This window comes from Manduca sexta, chromosome 23 (genome assembly GCF_014839805.1).
Source record: "Manduca sexta isolate Smith_Timp_Sample1 chromosome 23, JHU_Msex_v1.0, whole genome shotgun sequence".
Classification (NCBI taxonomy): Eukaryota; Metazoa; Arthropoda; class Insecta; order Lepidoptera; family Sphingidae; genus Manduca; species Manduca sexta.
In genome coordinates this window covers 2,602,140-2,621,838 of record NC_051137.1, presented here as the reverse complement: position 1 = coordinate 2,621,838, position 19,699 = coordinate 2,602,140, and the positions used below count along the sequence as shown (strand labels likewise).

The 19,699-nt window shown below is 37.4% G+C and overlaps 2 protein-coding genes across 3 annotated transcripts in view; both read right to left on the bottom strand.

The window, feature by feature from the left end:
- Positions 1-2,752: 2,752 nt before the first annotated feature.
- LOC115443405 lies at positions 2,753-5,409 on the bottom strand. Its single transcript, XM_030168794.2, has one exon. The coding sequence runs from the start codon at positions 5,371-5,373 to the stop codon at positions 4,939-4,941; it is 435 nt and encodes a 144-aa protein (XP_030024654.2). The 5' UTR covers positions 5,374-5,409; the 3' UTR covers positions 2,753-4,938.
- Positions 2,753-19,699, bottom strand: part of LOC119188471 (leucine-rich repeat-containing G-protein coupled receptor 5A-like) — a 279,213-nt gene continuing 262,266 nt past the window's right edge. The window contains exons 6-7 of one of the 2 annotated variants that reach the window (XM_037442083.1): positions 13,558-13,611; positions 2,753-6,942 (exon numbers count right to left, since the gene is read on the bottom strand). In XM_037442083.1, the coding sequence (XP_037297980.1) occupies positions 5,407-6,942; positions 13,558-13,611 (1,590 nt within the window). In that variant the 3' untranslated portion in view covers positions 2,753-5,406. The remainder of the gene's footprint in view (positions 6,943-13,557; positions 13,612-19,699) is intronic. The other variant, XM_037442084.1, reaches the window with a different exon arrangement.

The window sequence follows — 19,699 nt, the reverse complement described above, 5'->3', positions numbered from 1 at the left end:
TCAGCAGCAATAAATAGGCGTTATGTGATAGTCTGTTTCACAACACAATATTTGTGTCTGCGGTTCACCACAGTTTTGTCGCAGTGTATTACATGAAGCTAGGCTTAACCAGCTTGTTTACATACATTACATAGCTATTGGCTACTACAGTATTGCCATTGGTATATGTTTGAAGATTTAACCGCACTATGAAGATTCATAATTATTGTATTAAATATCAATTGCGTCATGAATAGACATTGTGACTACTCCATATTTCGACCCACAACAATAAAGTTCTTTTCAGAGCCCAGAAACATACTAATTTGGACGTTCCTGTTTTGTATACTTATCTCACACATTAACCCAAAGGAAAAAAAAATATTTTAATTACTCTATGAGTGTATGTATCGTATTGAACTGAACTGTTTTAGTCATAAACTTAGTTACAATAGAAATTACATTTTAACTTGCGAAATGAATCATGGAAGTTAAGTCACGTAATTGTTTTGCTGATAAGATGATATGACGCAAACATTGCTAAGCTGTAATTTGTACTATGATTGGTTGTTCTGGAATATTTACCTAGTTGAAGTAACTTGGGGCTATAATTTAGGGGTCATGTTCATATCTTTATGCCATTTCTGTGAAAGAATAGGCATCGAAGTTTAATGAATACACATGATAAAACTGTGAGTCAAGTCGCAATCAGTGACGTAGTTTGTCAAAGGCTCTACATCAAAATATGTCGGTGCGAAAATTGGGTACATATAGGTTGGTATGGGTCAAGAGGGGTCCCTAAAGTGCGGAGGTCCTGTATCACTGATACCGCTGGTACAGCGGCAGCTACGCTCCTGAACGCAATGCTCACAAAAGGTGGTTTGTGATATTACTCCAAAATAAATTTACTTTTATGTAATTTACGAGAACTCAAAATCGGTAAGTTTACAAAGTTGCGGAATGCATGAAAGGATTAATGAAGGTTGAGGAAGCGCGAGAAGTATGGCAGGACCGTGCAAAGTGGCAATCTATAGTCTCTGCCTACCCCTATGGGATAAAGGCGTGATACTATGTATGTATGTATGTATGTAAGTAGCGAAACCAGCCTGTACACTAACTCTAGGAGGTATTTTTTTTATAAGTCATTTTGTAATTGCGTTAATAAATGAAATTACATATTCATCTTTGCATCTGCTAACAATGTGCCAAAAATCACCAATGCTTGACGAATATTTCCACCTAAAACTCCAGTTTTACTTTTCTGATTTTTTTATCGTTTTGTAGTTAAGTGGGAAATTGACTTACGTGTCGGTGGAATTGAGAGATAAATATACTAGTAAGTTAACAAAATAGTTAATAGGGGGTTCAGGTACTTACAACAGTGACCTACATAGGCATTCTATAGTCCGCAGATCACACTAATCAGAGGCGGACTTTCAGCCACTTAACATCCAACCCTGCGCTGTAACCAATATTTGCGCGTACAAGCATCAATACTTCTACTTTACGCCATCTAGCGTTATTATGTGACTTCTCTAGTTTGTATTGGGCACTAGCCTCTAAAGCGGCGATAACCAGTTGGGAGTAGAACGGACTGCAGAGACGAATGTCCGCAGGTTCAAAACCTAAGAGCACACACCTCCAACTTTTCTAACGTTATGTGTGTTATATGGTGAATGTTTTAACTGTGAAGGAAAACATCTGAGATGTGTTCTAAAAGAATTTCAAAGTTTACCAATCCGTACTTATGCCGGTCAGATGGGCTAAGACCTAAACTCTCGGTGGTAAACTATAGTGACCCTGTATTATATAGTGACTCACTCAGGGCCGTAGCTAGGAGGGGCTTTGTGGGGCAATGCCCTACCTTAAAATACTAATGCCCTACCTTAATAATTAACTAAATTGTACATTAGTAAGAGTCATTCGTATTGATGGGTGAAATAACGCTCTTTCGAGATTTAATGGAACTTTTTACAATCTGTATATTACCTTAAAAATTACGTAAGTATTAAGGTGTTTGTTTTTTTTTTACTCACGTTCACAAGTCAAGAAAGAAATCGATTGAGCAGATCAGATGTAGTAATATTTTTATTTCCGCCCTGCTTGTAAGTAATGTGCACGATCAATAGGTGGCAGCACAAACCGACACAAGAGCCTCAGTGTGGATAAAAAAAGAAACTTTCCAGATAGTTTGTGTATATTTTTTTTTATGTGAAAGAAATTGTAAAATTTGTTTCCAGCAGATTATAATAGACACTATTTTACAATATTTTTTATGTAAAGTTATCTCCACCTTAGATCGTTTACTTGCCTTGCAAGTTTCTTTTTTTTCCTACACTGTGGCTCTAATATCGGTTTTATGCTGCCGCCTATAGTTCGTGCACGTACCCTATTCGATATCGAGTAAAATGGGGTGATAATGAAATTAATGCATTTTTAATCCCTACGCGATTTATCCCGTTTCGCGGTATTCGATTCAAATTTGAATCGCTGAAATCCTTAGTGTGATTATGTGAATCTGTATTACTAATGCAATTAAATATTGCTTGCCAGATATTTGTCTAGTGGTAGTGGACTTGTAAGCACCGGGACGTTGGGTTGGGCTACTAGGTCCGGTAACTAAAGGGTAAGTGAAGCTGCAGCCCTCTTTGACCCATTAGCAGTCACACCATTATCTAGGTTAATATTGAGATATATTGCAAAAGTTCTTACTAAACCCGTGTTTCATATATATTTCGTTTGAATAGGGAGCATGAATAAATAAAACACAATATAAATTTGAGGTATGTTATATTTATCGAGTTTGTATGTAGGTAATAACTACAATAAAGTACAGAAATGACCGATGATTTCTATTACAATGTCGTCAGTAACTCTAATCACAATTTCCTCATATGTATTTATCATTTTTCTTGTATACTTCGTATAGGCATCCGCTAGGCACAACACATGCCTTAAACCTTAGTCTTTAATTTCTCCATATTTACATTAACATAATACGAGAAGACGCAGATATCGTGTAGGTCGAAATATAGAAAAATGTTAGAAAGTGACAAACTTCCATCAAGATACAAAAAAAAGGTTTTGAAAACGTAATAGTCATATCACTAAAATATTAATAATGAAGTGTGATTTTATCTATACCAGAATTAAATAATATATTTCGATGCAAAATTTTCAAAAAGTACGATTAATTGTTTATAATTAGATTTTAAATATTAATTATTGCAACACTAGTGTTAATTCTAAGTTTAAATATTGTATCTTGTTGGAACGCCAATACATTAGGTACGCTGAAAGTTAGTGTAATAAAAATAATTATTTATACATCATAATAGTATATAAATTTCCCTTTAGTTATGTCTCATAGATATGAATAACCTGTTCGAAATACATACTATGTAGTATTTATTATTTTACCATTAAAACTAACTTCGTTTTATATCATTATCGACTATCTCAGTCCTTTCTTTGTTTTGCACTAAAATTTCCATGAATTTTAAACGCTTTATATTCTCATTTCCCAAACAATAGCTACCAAGCTCACGGTTATGTCTAAAATGAATTGCAGCATTAAATTCAAAGCGGAGGGTGGATTACCAGGCGCTGTCATAGTTCACTAGACGCAATTAAGTTAATTAAAGTGATGATTGCTAAACTTAATTAGCTCATAACACACACATAATTAACTTGTACGACCCGTTAATGAATGAGTGATTGCGTGCGCTGCGCTGTGCTCGAATGTTATGATTTGCATTTCTAGCAACACTGGTTTTTGAATTAGGAATCATGCCAGTAAAACGAACTATTTCTGATATTGACATTTAAAAAGATTTATTAATTTATGTTTTTCCGTTTCAAGCTAACTAATTATGCTTATTTAATATATTTTCGAGTTTTGATTGTAATAATTTGAAATTAGAAATATAATTTTTTAGAAGATAATCGATTATTTTCGGAATATTTGGCATTTCGAACAGATCATACATTTATTAATTTATACATTTTACGAAAAAAAACATAAGTTAGTTACATTTTTTCATTGAGTATTTTCTCTTAGTTACAATGACATTGTGTTTCATTTTTACATCTTAATAAAGTTAGAATATTAGGATTGAGCGTAAGAAAGTATTTGAAGGTGATTTGATATTGCAAAGTGCTTGTTACCTACACAATACGAAGTTTAGTGAGTACACACGGTAGGTATATCGATAATCGATATAATCGATACGTAGTGACAGAAATATGTATTCAGGGACATCAGTCGACATAGCAAACAATACAGTATATCCCAGAAATTATTTACGATAATTTTAGAAGAACAAGATCGTATTAAATTTTATAAATATCTCAATATAATATAAATATATTTACACATTTATTAATTCTAATATTTATTTCTTATATTGGTGTCTTATTTAACGCACACTCTATAAATAAAAATAAGAGACATTAAAAAGATTTCATATGGAATGGTTTTTTGTACAAAATCAAATACAAAATCCACCGCACTGGTAGAAATAATTACAAATCACAATGTTTCATGATGTATAATCATACAAGGGACCGCGCCGGCCCGCCTCGACTCTCCGGCCACCACTGCCTCATCCTCCTCGCCTCTCCCGCTGCCTCACGTCAGCGAGGTGTCTCGTCGCGACTAGTCATTGTACGCATGCCCCGAATGAAAGTCACACTTTCAAACGCCACCGCCCATCGACGTCCCGTTGAAAAATATATTTATCACTACTTAAATTTATAATTTACAAAGGTACTCTTTAAAATGAATACGATATAGGATAGTCCACACTGGTCGAACGTACACCGGGCCGGATACTAAAGTCACTAACCGCTCTAGAGCACTACGTCCGTCACAGCTGCCACCGTCCGAAACTTAATGGAATGAAGATTTATTGCTAGAATTACAAGATCACAAATGATTGAAGGAGCGAGCGCGCCTTCTCAACAGTTGAAGGTGTTGGAGTGCGAGCAGGAGCGCGGGTAGTCCTCGGCCCGCCCGTACCCGCTCTCCGGGATGATGGAGTACTCGGGCTCGCTGTACTCGTGTTCCCGGTCATAGTCCCGCTCGTTGCGCGGGAACCCAATGATGGTCTCAGAGTTACGCAGGTAGCCGTTCTCCTGCTTCCTGGAGTAACGCGTGTCCAGGTTCCGTTGGAAGTTTTCCGGGTGGCAGACGACGCCGTTGCGGTTATTCTTTTTGTCGGGCAGCGAGCGCAGGGAGCCGTTATTGAGATGGTGCGCAGGCGCGCCATTGTTGAGCGTCATCGGCTGGTGCCCGCGCGCCTCGCCACCGATGTACGTGAACCCGTTGGCGGGCAGCGTGCCGCCGCCTGCCGAGCGAGGCGGCCGGCGCGTCGAGCCCTGGCCGCCTGACATGAAGAACACGCTCGGCGAGGCGTAAAGCTCTAGCTACAGTTCCGTCACTGGAATCGGCCTGAGGCCGGGGGTGTGCGGGGGCGGGGCGGGGTACTGCGACGGGTGGATGCCCCGCACTATGCAGTCTTCCTCCGTCGATATAGGCTTGTGATAGTCCAAGTTTTTACGACCCTTGTTCCATTTATAGTCCTTTAATTTCTCGTGCATGCTTTTGCGGTATTTGTATAGTATGAGGACGATGGTGAATATTGCTGCGACGCACGCCACCACTACAATGCATATGATCGTCTGTTGTCGTGTGTCGTGTAGGACGCAGCCTAAATCTTCAGCATTTAGAGTTCTAAGATATTTGTCTTTCAAATGTTCGGGACTCGCACATTGGATTTGCGTGAAGTTGCTCTTGTCGTTTAAGAGTTCTTCGAGCCACAGCAATTGACAGTCACAAAATATAGGGTTCTCACTCAAGTCCAACTGCCTCAGTTCTTTGCCTACGAAAACAGTTTCCCTTAATGTCAAAATCGCATTATCTTTCAAAGAAACGTGCTTGAGTTTCGGCAAGCCAAGAAGAGTGCAGTCTTCTAACACCGATAGCTTTTTGTTGTTCGCCAAAGTGATAGATTCCAAATTAATATTGTCTTCGAACGCGCCCTTTTCAATCCTCTCAAGTTGCGTTGCGCCTGTGATGTCAAGTAGCTTAAGGTTTTTCAGTCCCTTGAACGAATGACTTTCTAAGACGAGGAAGTCGTTTTGGCCGATAGTCAACTCTTCTAGTCTCGTAAGGCCAGATAACTGTTGTGTGGGCACAACGCTCAGCCTGTTCCCAACTAGATTCAGACTTCTCAGGCCTGGAAGACCTCGGAAAGCATTATCGCTTATATTGAAGAGTCCAGCTCCATTTAAATCGAGAACAGCCAACCTGTTCAGTCCTGCAAACGCATCATCGGGTAGAAATGAAAATGCGTTTAATCCCACGTGAAGTTCTGCGAGACTGCCCAAAAGACTAAACGAATTCGTCGGGACAGTGCTGAGTTGATTGTCGTCTAAATACAAAATTCTCAATGCAGACAGTCCGGCGAACGCTCTAGGCTCGATTCTCGATATCCTGTTCTGACCCAGGTTTAGTTCTTCTAATCTGGGCAGAGTCGAGAACACGCCGTTCGTCAGCTCCTCTAGGAAGTTGCGTTTTAGATTCAGCACAGTCAACGAAGTCAATCCTTGGAAGGTGGTGTTGGTGACAGACGATATCTTGTTATGATTTAAGTGTAACTCCTGTATTTTGTGTTGATATGCGAAGCTATTCATTGGTATATTGACTAAGTGGTTCTGGGAGAGGTCCAAGTGTTGCAGCTCGGTGTAGAACTGCATCGAGCTGTCGATGGTCTTGATCTTGTTGTTGCGGATGATTAGCCGCTGTATGGAGGGGTTGAGGGCTATGGGCAGGACGTCGAGCCGGCTCTCCTCGCAGACCACCACCAGGGTGTCGTCGTTGCAGTTACAGCCAGTCGGGCAGTTGGCCAGCGCCACCGCGCCGCTGCGCCAGATCAGCAGCTCCAGGGATATAAACAGCACCTGGAATTAAAATGAGGTATATGTTAATGAAGTCGACGGTATGGTTTAGAATGAAAAGGGATTAGCGCGTAATGAATCAAGCGTCTAACCGAGTTATATTAAGGGCCCGTTTCACAAGCTTCAAGTAAATTTTATTTTATAGTTATCGTATTAAACAACCAATGCAGATAGAACTCATATTATAAGTATTACTTAGAAACATAGATTAGAGTGTGACTTTTGTATTTCGTTGACTTAACTTAGCATTTATTCAGAATTTCTGAAACTAGGCTTTTTTAGTATTATATATAGGTCGATAAGATTATTGTGATGTTTTGATTAAACTTCTTATAGGTAGCTACGTACTAAGCACTCTTTATTGGTATTACTAACTAAAATCTAGTACACAAATTTCCTTAAAAGCACGAACTAATGTGGTGGGTAGTTGTAGTGTGCACTGAACCCTCGTACTTCCAAACCACTAGCTGAATAGCACTCGCCAACGCTATTTCGTTAGCGAATTGGATTGCAAATGTTTTACCGGCCGACTGTCCACCATTGAGTCCGTATATTTCAATTACTAAAGTACACACATCTCTTAAAATACGAGATGTTTTAATGCGAAACCGTGGGTGGATTGATGTAGCAGAATCAATGTAAGGAGCGACGCTCCCCGGAGCGGACGCAAAAAGGGCAAAATGAAATGATATTGGAATGGGAATTTTGCGCAGTTTTAATTTATTAAAATGCGCTCCTCCGAGACGCTCCGAGCCGCCGCCTTTGCTTCAAAGAGTAGCATTTTTATTACGTTTCCTCTTCATGACAATTAGCAAGGAGATTCGAGACAACTCGACATTCGACTCAAGAATTACAAAGAGCAGTTTAATTCTGTTAGGACGAGATTGCTGATGGATGCAAGTCGGACAATCCTCCCGCTTTAAGAGACAAAGCAACCAGTAGTTTGCAGGATAAGTTAGTTTATTAGTATCTGCGAGGCGGCCGCTGCAGCGTGGATGAAAACTCAATTGGATCTGGTGCTGCAGTCAGGGACAAGTTTTGAGTGCTGTCTTTGCGCTCTTCATCTTGCTGTTACGTTAAATTTATAATTATATTCCATTTATAAGGAAATTTTTGAATATAAACTACTGTCGGGTTGGTTATTTACTGTTATACATTGAAATACGCTGGCGCGAATATTTTAAAGCATTTAAACAATTAACTGCCGCCTATGCCTTATCTTACTTGGTATATTTATCATTTTGAATTTGAATGAGACTTTATGAACAAGTAAGTAGCTTCTCAAACCAAGAGAACACATTTGGTTCGTGTTCCATATTAATTGATACATAAAGCAATGTAGTAGCATCAGCACATCACAAAACTCCGCATCCGATTCGTGCATTTTGCGGATATCCAGCGCATTCAACGGTTCGACGTACAAATCAAGATCAAAATTCGATATGTGGCATGATTCGAAAACAGTGCTGGCGCGTGTTGCTCGTTGCGCCGTGGGCTTGCGAAATTTCTGTTAAAATTCGATAAACCTTGTTTCCAGCGTGCGTGATTGATTTTCTATTTTACAAATAACTGGTTGACTGTTTCTTAACATCATATAAAAGATTAAAACATTTATAATTCTTGGTTATCTACTTTTTATCTTTGAAATTATTTGGGGTATTCATTATGAAATGAAAGCGAGAGGACGTAATTCGTAAATCCGTCGCCACGCCGGGCTCAATAAACACATGTTTAATATGCAAATATGGTTTACATAAGAGGCCCATTATCTTGTAGCCGAAAACCCGTTGGTCTTTATTCAAATTAGCGCGTACGGCGCGATTAAAAATGCGGCTTCCGAAGATTCTGAATAACAGATTGCCTTGAATCCAGCAGAGTTACATAGCGAATTACTTACGGATTTCATAGGTTTTCAATGGAGATTTGTCAATGATATTTGTCGATATTTTCAAAGCAACATACGATATTTGTTTCTGAGGAAGGTTAAATATATTTCATAATATGCATTTGTATAATTGTAAAATGTAGGTAGATATTGTATCTTTGACTTTTCGGATGACCTCAGTCCGTCCCATGACAATATAGTTTGTAGTCTTCGGAATGTCGGGAGGTATTTTTATATTATAAAAGTCCGTAAAGATAGTGTTGTTTTGATGCATTGAATTAACTACTTCAATGCCCACTGTGTATCTGTTGCAAAGATAAATATTCTTATTACCTACATCATTTTTTATTTAATCAAGTGTACTGCTAGAATACTTTATAATCCTTTAATCGAAAAGTATAGTTAGCTAGCAGAGATAGTTTCTTTACGATTTAAAATTCTTTTACAAACATAATTTTGCTTTTAATCCAACTTATCTGAACTAACCATCCGAGTGATGTAAAAATTAGCATCGGCCAGCCGACGCGACGCCTGCAAATTATCAGCGAGTTCAAATTAATGTCGAATAACCCGCGTACAGTGTTGATATCTAAACCAATCATCTATTAATTAATTCTGGTGTGTATAGTTTATCGCAAATACACTGTAACAACGCTAGGGTTGCCAGCACTTAGTACAAAAATACAAATAATTTAGGAGAGCGTACGTGGTAAGAACTACCGTGTCTTTTTCTGTGGTTATGAAGTATTATGCTAGCACTGTTCGTTTTGGTTAAAGATGTAACTAGTATTCGACAACGTGAGACTTTATTATCATAGAATGGGCGCTGCGCAACTTTGTATTTTAAAGTTATACAGAGTAAATTTTACAGTGCGCTAATAAATGAATCCACAAACTTGTGTTTACCTGTGCAAAAATCATGCGTCAATGAATATTTTTACTGAAAAACCTAGTTTTATGAATTATGTATTGATAGTGTTGGAGTTTAGTCCGAATATGGTGAGTGCGCGAATATTTTTGACTGAAAGTTTGATGTCGCTGCAGCGAATTAGTAGTATACCAATACTACATTTAGGCATTAAGGTGTGTAAAATTAAAATTACTTTTTATTAATTTTTTTTATTTTACATCTATGGTCTGAGTAACTTATTGTAAAGTGTTATTTTAAAGAAATTAAGTTTGTGGTTTCATTTTGCAATGCATTGTAAAAATGGCCTTGTATGTGGTGTTAATACCCTAGACTTTTTTTACTTTATAGTCTTTCATATATTTTATGTCCAATATAAAATGCAATGATCAAATGTCTTTAGGCAATAATTAGATATTATTCTCATATACCTTGACTTATCATAAGCGCAACTATGTTGCCTGCGTGATGAATAAAGCATCTTAATTTATTTATTTATCTTTCTCTGTAACTTTTGGATTTGCTGGTCTCAATTTGCCAATATAATCTGAACCTACCACCTTCGACTCAAGAGTTGGCAACCCTGCTACACGCGTACTGTTTACATCTATTTACATATTGTAGCGCCGCTTGATTTGACGAGTGTTTTGCTTTGATGACGAATAGTTCGTGGTTGATCGACACGGTCGGCTCACGTGGTCGCACCGGCCGAACAACCGACCAGTTTACATTGACCTCTTTATGAAGCACACGTTATGGGGAAATTTCTTCTTTCAAGAGGTTCGTTTTGCAATAAACGATGTCAATTAAATAATCGTAATTCAATTAATTGTATAATGTCCTATGACAAATAAGTTTCATAAGTATTGAAAGTAGTTTCTGCGAGTTTGCCCATAATGTTTGACTAGATGGTATTATAATATCATCATACCTAAGTTTATCTATGTTTTGCATACCTAAGTATATCTATGTTTTGTGTCAGATTTTTGCTGGTGGTAGGATATATTTATATCTGCCCGAATAGTGACCACCACACGGTGTTAAAATTCTCCATAGTGGCCCACGTGTGTCGCGTTTCGAGTACAGCCTGTGATATCCGGTTCCAACAGTAATTGCGTCGATTGTCGATGGCTATCTATCGTCAGTCGACATTGTGTTGGACACCATTCCACTTACCATCAGGTGCAGTGGGGTAAAAAAAATTGTAAAGCGATAATTTTTTTTGTGGTTACCTCAAGGTTAATTTAGGCCAAGTTAAACCGCCCGCATCGGTTTCCTGTGAGTGTATTTTGTGGCGAAAGTAAATTCACCCATTTAATCATAACTGCAATAATTATGACGGAAATAGTGGCATGTGTAGCCGTTCAAAATAAAAGTGAGGCATCGTTAGGTAGATTTTAAATTGTTTTGTGTTACGTAATAAAATGAAGCAAATCAATTAATCAAAGAATAATACAATGCTGATTCTACATAAGGTTCAATTTTGATCTCGCATGTAATAATTAGTAACTATGATGAGCTATCAATCTGTTTGCAGATTTATAAACATTTGAGTCGAGATGGCGATTGAATTAGCTTCAACGATGCGACGAATCAGACAAAACCTGATCACAGCCGCTGAATAACAGTACCAGAAAACAATAACCTACATACCTATGTTATACAAACCGATAAATAACTAATCAAATGAATGAACAAAAACACGTAAAGCTGTTATCTGTAATTAGGAGGCGGCGCTGAAATAGATTAACTTTGTACGAATTAAGTAACATTTTCCCGTCCAGCTCTTCACCCATTAAGTCGATACTTTAGTTTCCTTTAACGTTATCTTTGTCCAGTAATTCAACTCGTACATTTCTTGACCAACTAGAATTCCGAACAGACGAAGTCTAGTAAAATTAATAAATAAATCACCAAAAGAATTTATCGATACGTAAAATAAATAAGCGGGTGGCATCCCGGGCGAACAATCACAGTGTTCACGCGCCATTAGAGACGGCCGGGGTTTTGCGAATATTTGCGTTTCCGAACCGAATGACCAGTTGACATTGATATCTGCATATTCATGGCGGCGCGGCGGCCGGAGGTCAGCCTACGGTGGACATTTTAAACGTTTCGTTCCACCGCTTCATTTGTCGTTCACAAACGTTCGGTAAATGAGTGTCGCGCATTATGCAGATTGCAGGAACGGAACGCGTCCGAGCGGGCCGCGCATCGCGTTCCGTTTCATGCGCAGCGGTAATTATGCGTACCTTACTGCATAACTGCAGACTTTTATCGTTATACCATTTGGAATTATTTTAATAATGTTCAAATGTAAAATAATGAGCAGAATTTTAATGATAACAAAAGACTTTTTCTATCTTATACCAATAAACAAGGATGAATGACCATTAATTCCTTTGCCAATTCTATATTACAAGGATAAATAAAGCGACTAGATACTCATTCATGTGTCAATAGAACTATTTAACTACCGCTTTGTCTTTCTGCATATCGTAGTTAAACTGCAGTATATTTGCTGGAACCTAATTAATAACTCAAACGCATACATTACGTAGGTTGTCGGTTATTCATAGCGCGGGCTCGCGTCGCGCTATCAACATTTGCATCAAGATTTATTGACGCGGGCACTAATTGGTGCGGCGCTTTGTACGGTGCAAATTTCTCTATGTTTTGTTAACTTTAACCAAATATGTTATACACAGAAGTTATTGATTTAGCGAGTGCTGTTTTTCAGAGCATATTTTTAGAAGAAATATTTTTGGAAACCATAAAAAAATGCGGGTAAATATCATAAGATCTAACAAAATGGCGCAGAAATTGAATTAAGTAGCCTTTTTAGATAGAGCAACACTATCACATTTTATCTTAAATCAAAGGAGTGTCGTATGTCCAATACTTTTATTAAACTTTAAATGATTTCACAATTAAACTTTAATTTCAATACAGATTTTATTTTAAATCGAAATAACACATTTTTTTTTAATAAAAACGCGCTATCACTCTACAAAGTCTGCGAAATCGTTCCCCAAATTCCGCATCAATACCCACTACCCAAAACATCGTCAATAGAAACGTGTAATTCCTAGCTCGATAGGCTACTTTTTTGCGGCTAACTGCAAAATGTTTCCGCATAGAAGCGCGTTTATTAAATCAGATAGTTTTCAGTAAGGGAAAGTTACACGTGCTGGGTTTCAGTGGATTTTTTGCGTTTTTATACCGTCGAAGCTAGCGGTAGGCGCGTCCCGAGGGTTTTGAAAGGAATAGCTAACTAGTTGCTAATAGATTGGGTTCTAACTCAATATGCTCGATGGGTAAATCGGTTAAAAAAAAAAAAATTAAAATCGGTTATAATTCTGTGGCGATTCTGGAAGGCGGTTGGGCGGGGAAATAGCTTCCACTTTCCAAAAAAAATATCACTTCTAATTGATCCTCCTTTGTTGAAGTCTGTTAAAATTCGCCTGGATACTAAGGAATTAGAAACAAAATTACGATAATTAGTTTGGATTATAGATTTAAGGCGCACTGATTATAATTTGACCGAGTTATGCCATACATACCAACTATTATTAAATATTTGTGGATTGTTATTTGTTACAGTTGGCTTTCTTTATATGAAAATTAATGTAAGTATGGGTTGGATCACACATAATTTTTGTCAGACATAAATAAATCTCGGCACGTTTTGTTGAACAGTAAACATCACAATTAGATTAATTGACTGTTAAATACACCTTATTTTTGCATAATTTGTAGGTGTGTATATTTTGTCATAACTGTGTCCAGTTAAGGCTCATTAATACCTAGAACCAAAAACACTTACCATAAAAACATTGAACGTAAGTGAGCTGGCCGCGCGCCGCCCGAACCGCGCCATCTGCCGACAAAACCCGACATTAGCAATCAAAGCCGATAATTTCAATCAGACAAATTGCACTGGCCTGTTTAGTTGCAAATTCACGTTGCTTGTATAATTTGTTCGCAAATACGTTAAAATTGTATGGAGCTATCGGCAAACAGCGTGGCCGCTTGCGGGAAACGCATGAGGCTTTGTTGTGATTTAAAAGGTGTTGGAAGGATGGTGGTAATGAAAACAATAGTGGTAAGGTTTATATGTATATTGAAATACGCTTAAACGTTTATTGGCTGCGATAATGGCAAAAATATTATTCTCTGCTAATGACATTCACAACACAATAGGTATAGTACCATTAATTTATCAAAGGCAGGACCTCGTGCATAATATCTTTCAAGCAATTTTATTGGGCAGTTGTATTAAACAGTTAATATAGAGAGCAGTCATATTATTTGGGAGCACAGATTAGAGTCTGACTTTTTTATTTGGTCGGCTTATACGTTTATGTAACTAGTGTCACTTCTATCAGAAGTCGTGAAACAGGCCCTAAAATTGACTTCTAAAGTAAACATTTTAAATAATTAATCCAAACTTATTTTCTTCACCCAATAAAAAAATCAGCCGCCTTAGAATGACCCAAAAAACGCGACTCGTCAGTCGATGTCGTTTAATTGACATTTGTGATTGGTCGAGAGATCAATACATCAGTCACGTGTTAGTCTCTCAACCAATCACAATAAAACACGGAGTCCTGTCATGTTTTTGCCACCATTATTCTAAGCATACTAGCGTTTTAAAAAAACGTAACCAATTTTTTACTGAATATCCACATCAAATTATCCGTTTAAGCACTTACAAATTCATACTTCAAATAATTGACTTTACATTGACCAGGTCGGGGCTGAAATCACACACTGCGCTCATACTTTATTCCCGCGTTTCCTAGTCGCACGCCTACACATGCCGCGGTTCCCACCACGCCGAGCCATTATGCCGTTACCCACCCTGACTTTATATCTATGTTTATAACAATTTTATTAAACGTCAGCGCAATTGCGAAACGTTAAAGGATCGGAAAGCATTCGCTTTTTACCCTATATTTTCTCATGGTAGTAATTTAATGGTAATTTTAGCGTGGCAAGACATATTTATGGAGTCGATTCCATTGTTGGGCACGGGCCGTTGGCTGAGTAAACGGGGGCTGGTTACCGGTTAGCGTGACTCATTGTGCCAGTGTTGCCATGTATAAGTTATTTCCGCGTACGAGTACAAATTACTGGGAATTAAGTAGTTATTTTCTTTTATTCGCGAGTGTCTGATAGTGTATTATAATTATTGAAGATCCATTCTTTTGTGGTTAGCCGTTTATAACAAAGGAAGATTTTTTCGCATGTTTTTGATTTTAATACGCGTGTGTTAGTTTGAAGTAACTTATTGAATCTATTTTGTATGTGTAGGAATAACATTTATTTTTATACGTTAATGTCACCTAGTTTTTAATGCAGTAATTAATTTGGTTACTCAAACATTCATGTGAAGCGTCATTCAATTTGCATTTTACTTTACATAATTAACAGGTGTATTTTTCATAATTATGTATGAAAGCGTAATGATATTAATTTTTGAATATAAACAGTTGGTTATCGGCGGGGGAAAAACACGGTGATATTGGACATTCGTGATGTCGGACATTTTGATGAATAATGAACGAGTTAATTCTGAACGTGTATTAATAAAATAACGTTTTTCAACAAACATCATTTGCGCGGGAACTGCTAGAGCGAAATGGAGGGAGATTAAAAATATTTTGATGTTGGCGTTAATTATTCGTGTGATAATTATCATTATTTTATTACCTACATTTACTATAGGTATGTAGAGTGGAATTATTCAATATTTCAGATATGTTTTCTTACTAAATATGTAACCACAAATAAAAACAACATTGAGCTAAAAGTAGGTAGCTACGTTTAGTATAAATCTATATTTATAGTACATAAATATAGATTCATTGGCAAATACTCTTGTTCACTTATACTTCCCTAAATATATACATTCGTAACCTACATTCAAAAAACCAATCGTAACTAATCACTGACTGGAAAACAGAAATATTTTGCGAGCGCCATCAGTCAGCACGACTAACTGACCGACAGAAGGGGTAAGTAGTAACTTTGGAACGGGCTCCGTTTGCGGTCTCGCTCGGTAGCTCATTACTGCAGTGAGTACGCGAAAATTTCCGCTTAAAAGTAATTTGCTTTGTCACTAGCGCTGGAATTTAGACAACATTCGTATTTGCAAGCGGCTGGTGAAATAAGCGGTAACGAGCGGACTAGTTTGTAAAAACGGAATGGCGCTTTATTGCGTTGGCAACATTGTGACGTCATCAGCGTACTTTGTATCAGTAAATGTTACTGTCGCATTTAGTTTTACTGTTGCGGTTTTGAATACACGTTTGGGGTTACAACTTAAGAACTAAAATAGGACTAAAGTAAGCAGTCGCCATAGTAATAAAACCTTTATTCAAACTGAGACAAGTGTTAAGAGAACATCACGCGAGGATGCCTGTGTCAAAGAAATTAAATAGAGGTTTCATCATTGTCATCAGCTGCAGGATGTCCACTGCTAAACGGGTCTCCCCAAACATTCCCAGATCGACTTATTGGTAGCGACCTGTATCCAGCGACCTCCTGCGATTTTTATTAGATCATCTGTCCACCTCATGGGTCGACATCCAATGTTCAGTCGACCACGACGGATCGAGGTTTAATGATTATTATTTAATCATTAACCAAGCGTGTGCTGTAACATTATTGCTAGTAAACATAAATTACTTCGGATTGAACGTGATGAAGCTGAGGACGTGTAATAAGACTTAACATCACATGTCTCAGGATGGCGAGCGCGGTGGAATACCAAACAATACTTTGTTTTCAAAATATTGGACATTCTACCGTTTATGGGCGGTCGTATCGCTTCAAGCGAACGGCAAGCACGTCTCGTCATTCAAAGTAATAAAAAAATGTAGTTCTGTATAATTATAAATACTCGTATTGCGCTAACTGTTGGATAGCAGTGAAGGTATAATTGAAGATAACTTTTTATTATTAAGAAGACATAGTGCCATTACACTGATCAGAGACAAGAGAGATGAAATTAAAAAAAAATCAGTGACAGTGTTGCCAGTATATTAAAGTTTGTTGTAATTGTTTATATAATAATATATCATAGAAACACTAACTTCATTCGTGGCTTACTATCAATCGCGAAGATCTCTTCAGTTCACACTCAAACTACTGTCACGGAATGACCTCAGTATCCTAATGCTGTAAGGCAATCATTACCCTCCAAAGGTTCCGAAGATACCAGTCGAAAAAGCTCTTTCAAAGAGGGTTGGTTACCCCTTTTAAGACGATATTGTGAGATAAAGTAAACGTGCCGTTTCTATCAACGTAGTGTTTACAAAAACCTTTCAGAGGGTGTATAACCTCTGAGGGCTTTTGTACGGGCCGAGTGTGAGTGCCCGCTAGGGCTGGCGATCAATTAACTATGTTTGACCGCGTTTTGAGTTAGTGTTTTAGGCAGATTTTTAGGGCTAGACTTTTAATGGACAGTAAAGGTCAAATGGTTAATAATAGAGTAAACTTAACTAAAGGATACGGATTATGTGTCTACGGGTGGAAAGTTTCTATTTTGTTAATAATTTGTTAAATCATGAATGCCCTGGTTGCTATATTGACTGCTTCGGCGTAATTGTAATGAGATACGACAATCGCGCTGAGATCTCAGGTTCGTATCCCGTGCGGAGGTGTGCGATAGGCTCGATATCACCATCACATTATGGGACGGAACACACATGGCGAAAAGAGAGTACCTTACTTACACTTCTGCTTATCCTTTTGGAGATAAAGGCGTGAAGTGTGTGCTAAATTAAAAATAATCTTAGCTTCCACGTGGCAACCCTACGTCCGGTCCGAGTAAGAGGATTGCACATGTTTTAACTTTTATTAGAGTTACGTGACGAGCCGCTGCCGACGACGTTTTAATCCTGTTACTATTGTCTGTTTCTTACAATGCTTTTTATTGTTTTCACATTTATTTCGGAGAATTTGTGTGACAATTTCATCTTTCATTGTTTTTATAGCTAGAAAATTGTTGACAACGCGTTTTACGTTGTATTTAAGTTGAAACTTGGTAGAATACTAGTGAATGACTTCTCCTATGTAGTAAAAGGGCACATCCGATTTAAATTCTAGATTATGTAATCCAGTATTTCCTTTAGTACTAAGTCTCCTTCTAAAAATGTTACATTTTTAATTCATTGCATATTTTATGTTGATATAAAGCGTAAAGGTTGCAGAAATTCACTGAATTAATAGGTTGGTCTGCAAATCTTAGGTCTATGTTCAGTGGACTTCCAAAGGATAGGGAGGAAGATAGACCGTTTCTCTAAAATGGTCGCTAATACGCGTTGAGTTGGCCTTAGGTCTATGTCCAGCAGTGGACTGCCAAAGGGTAGAGAAGAAGATAGGGCATTTCCCCAGAAAGTCGCTAACGCGTTGTATGACTGTTCTCTAAAACAACTGTTAAGACATTCAGAAATCATTCATAGTCGTAATTGACTGATTAATGAAGTTTGTAGTGAGTTATTGTAGCTAGTGTATTGGACATAATAAGACTTAACATCTCATGTCTGAGGATGGCGAGCGCAGTGGAATACCAAACAATACTTTGTAATTCAAGGTGTTGGATGATGTTTCTACTATTTATGGGCGGTCGTATCGCTTACCATTGGACGATCAGCAAGTTCATCTCGTCATAAAAAGCAATAAAAAAAGGAGTCTGAATGCTAAAGATGGAATATTTTAACAAACAGAAGCTACAATATTGGTTTCATACAATTTCTATGTACACAAAACAACTCTAAATAATTAAAATGTTATCCGATTCATTATGAAAACAAACCTACTTTAAAACTAAATCCAAATTAGTTTCGCAGTTTTGATTATTTAGTGCTAGTAAATAATGGAATATAATTACCAATTTCTAGAGAGCTAGTGTTAATCCTAAACACGTCTAGTGCTTAAAATTCAAGGCCTTAAAGCATTTCGCGAAACCTAATGGTTAGTGTAATCAAGTTATTAGTAACCTTGTTCTGTTGACGAATTGCTTGTACAGAAATAGGTTTTATGCTGTAAATTTGACAGGTTTCAACAAATAACAATGAACAAGTAAGGGCTGAATTAGATAGTTTGCAATAAATTGTTATATTTGGATGTTCATTTAATTTGGCATGTCAATTATAAAGTACTATTCTGTTGGCTTTGTAATACAAACTGATTTTAAAATTGGATTTGAGAATTCCAATTTTAAAACCAGCAAAAGGTTTGAAGAAACAATCTTCTTTGTAATACCGCATTTTTTTACATGACGTCATTTAACATTTGTTCTATTTTCAAATTCAATTCGGATGTATTCACATCGGTGTTAAAATTACGCGGCTTAAGATCAGCGTAAATTACGTTGCAAGGTTAACCTTGTACCGCGTGCAGGTAACGGCTCCCTGCGGCCTTATGAGTAGTAACAGCGTAATCATATAGGGCACGATCTACTTTCTAAAGTTACTGCGTTGCTCCGTGTACATTGTCGTGTTAGGGTTAGGTTACATGGACAGTAAAAGTAGGCGAAAGCTCCATAAATGCTGTTAGTTTATTTATAGAAATTAGACCTGATTTAATAAGAAAAGAATTTTTAAGGATGTAGAAATGATTTTTTGAATAAACATGATTAAAACTGTGCAAGGCATATAAATAGTTCACTAACACTCATATTCACAAACAATACTATAAGGGTGCACAGTACGTTCGAATGCGTAGTTTCAGCAATTTCATAGTTTTCTTTGGCTTTGCTTATCAGACATGTAGTTAAAGTGAAGTTTTATCTTAATATTAGCCAATCACAGCGCCCTTACGCACTGTGAAGGCTCTCATGACGAAAGCACTGACAGGCTTCTTACAGCATTGCTCCGTACTTAGCTAAGTAACGTTAGTGAACTCGGGCCTAAGACTAAGAAGTACTCGACAGCAAATGTTTGAGGATATCAGTTTAA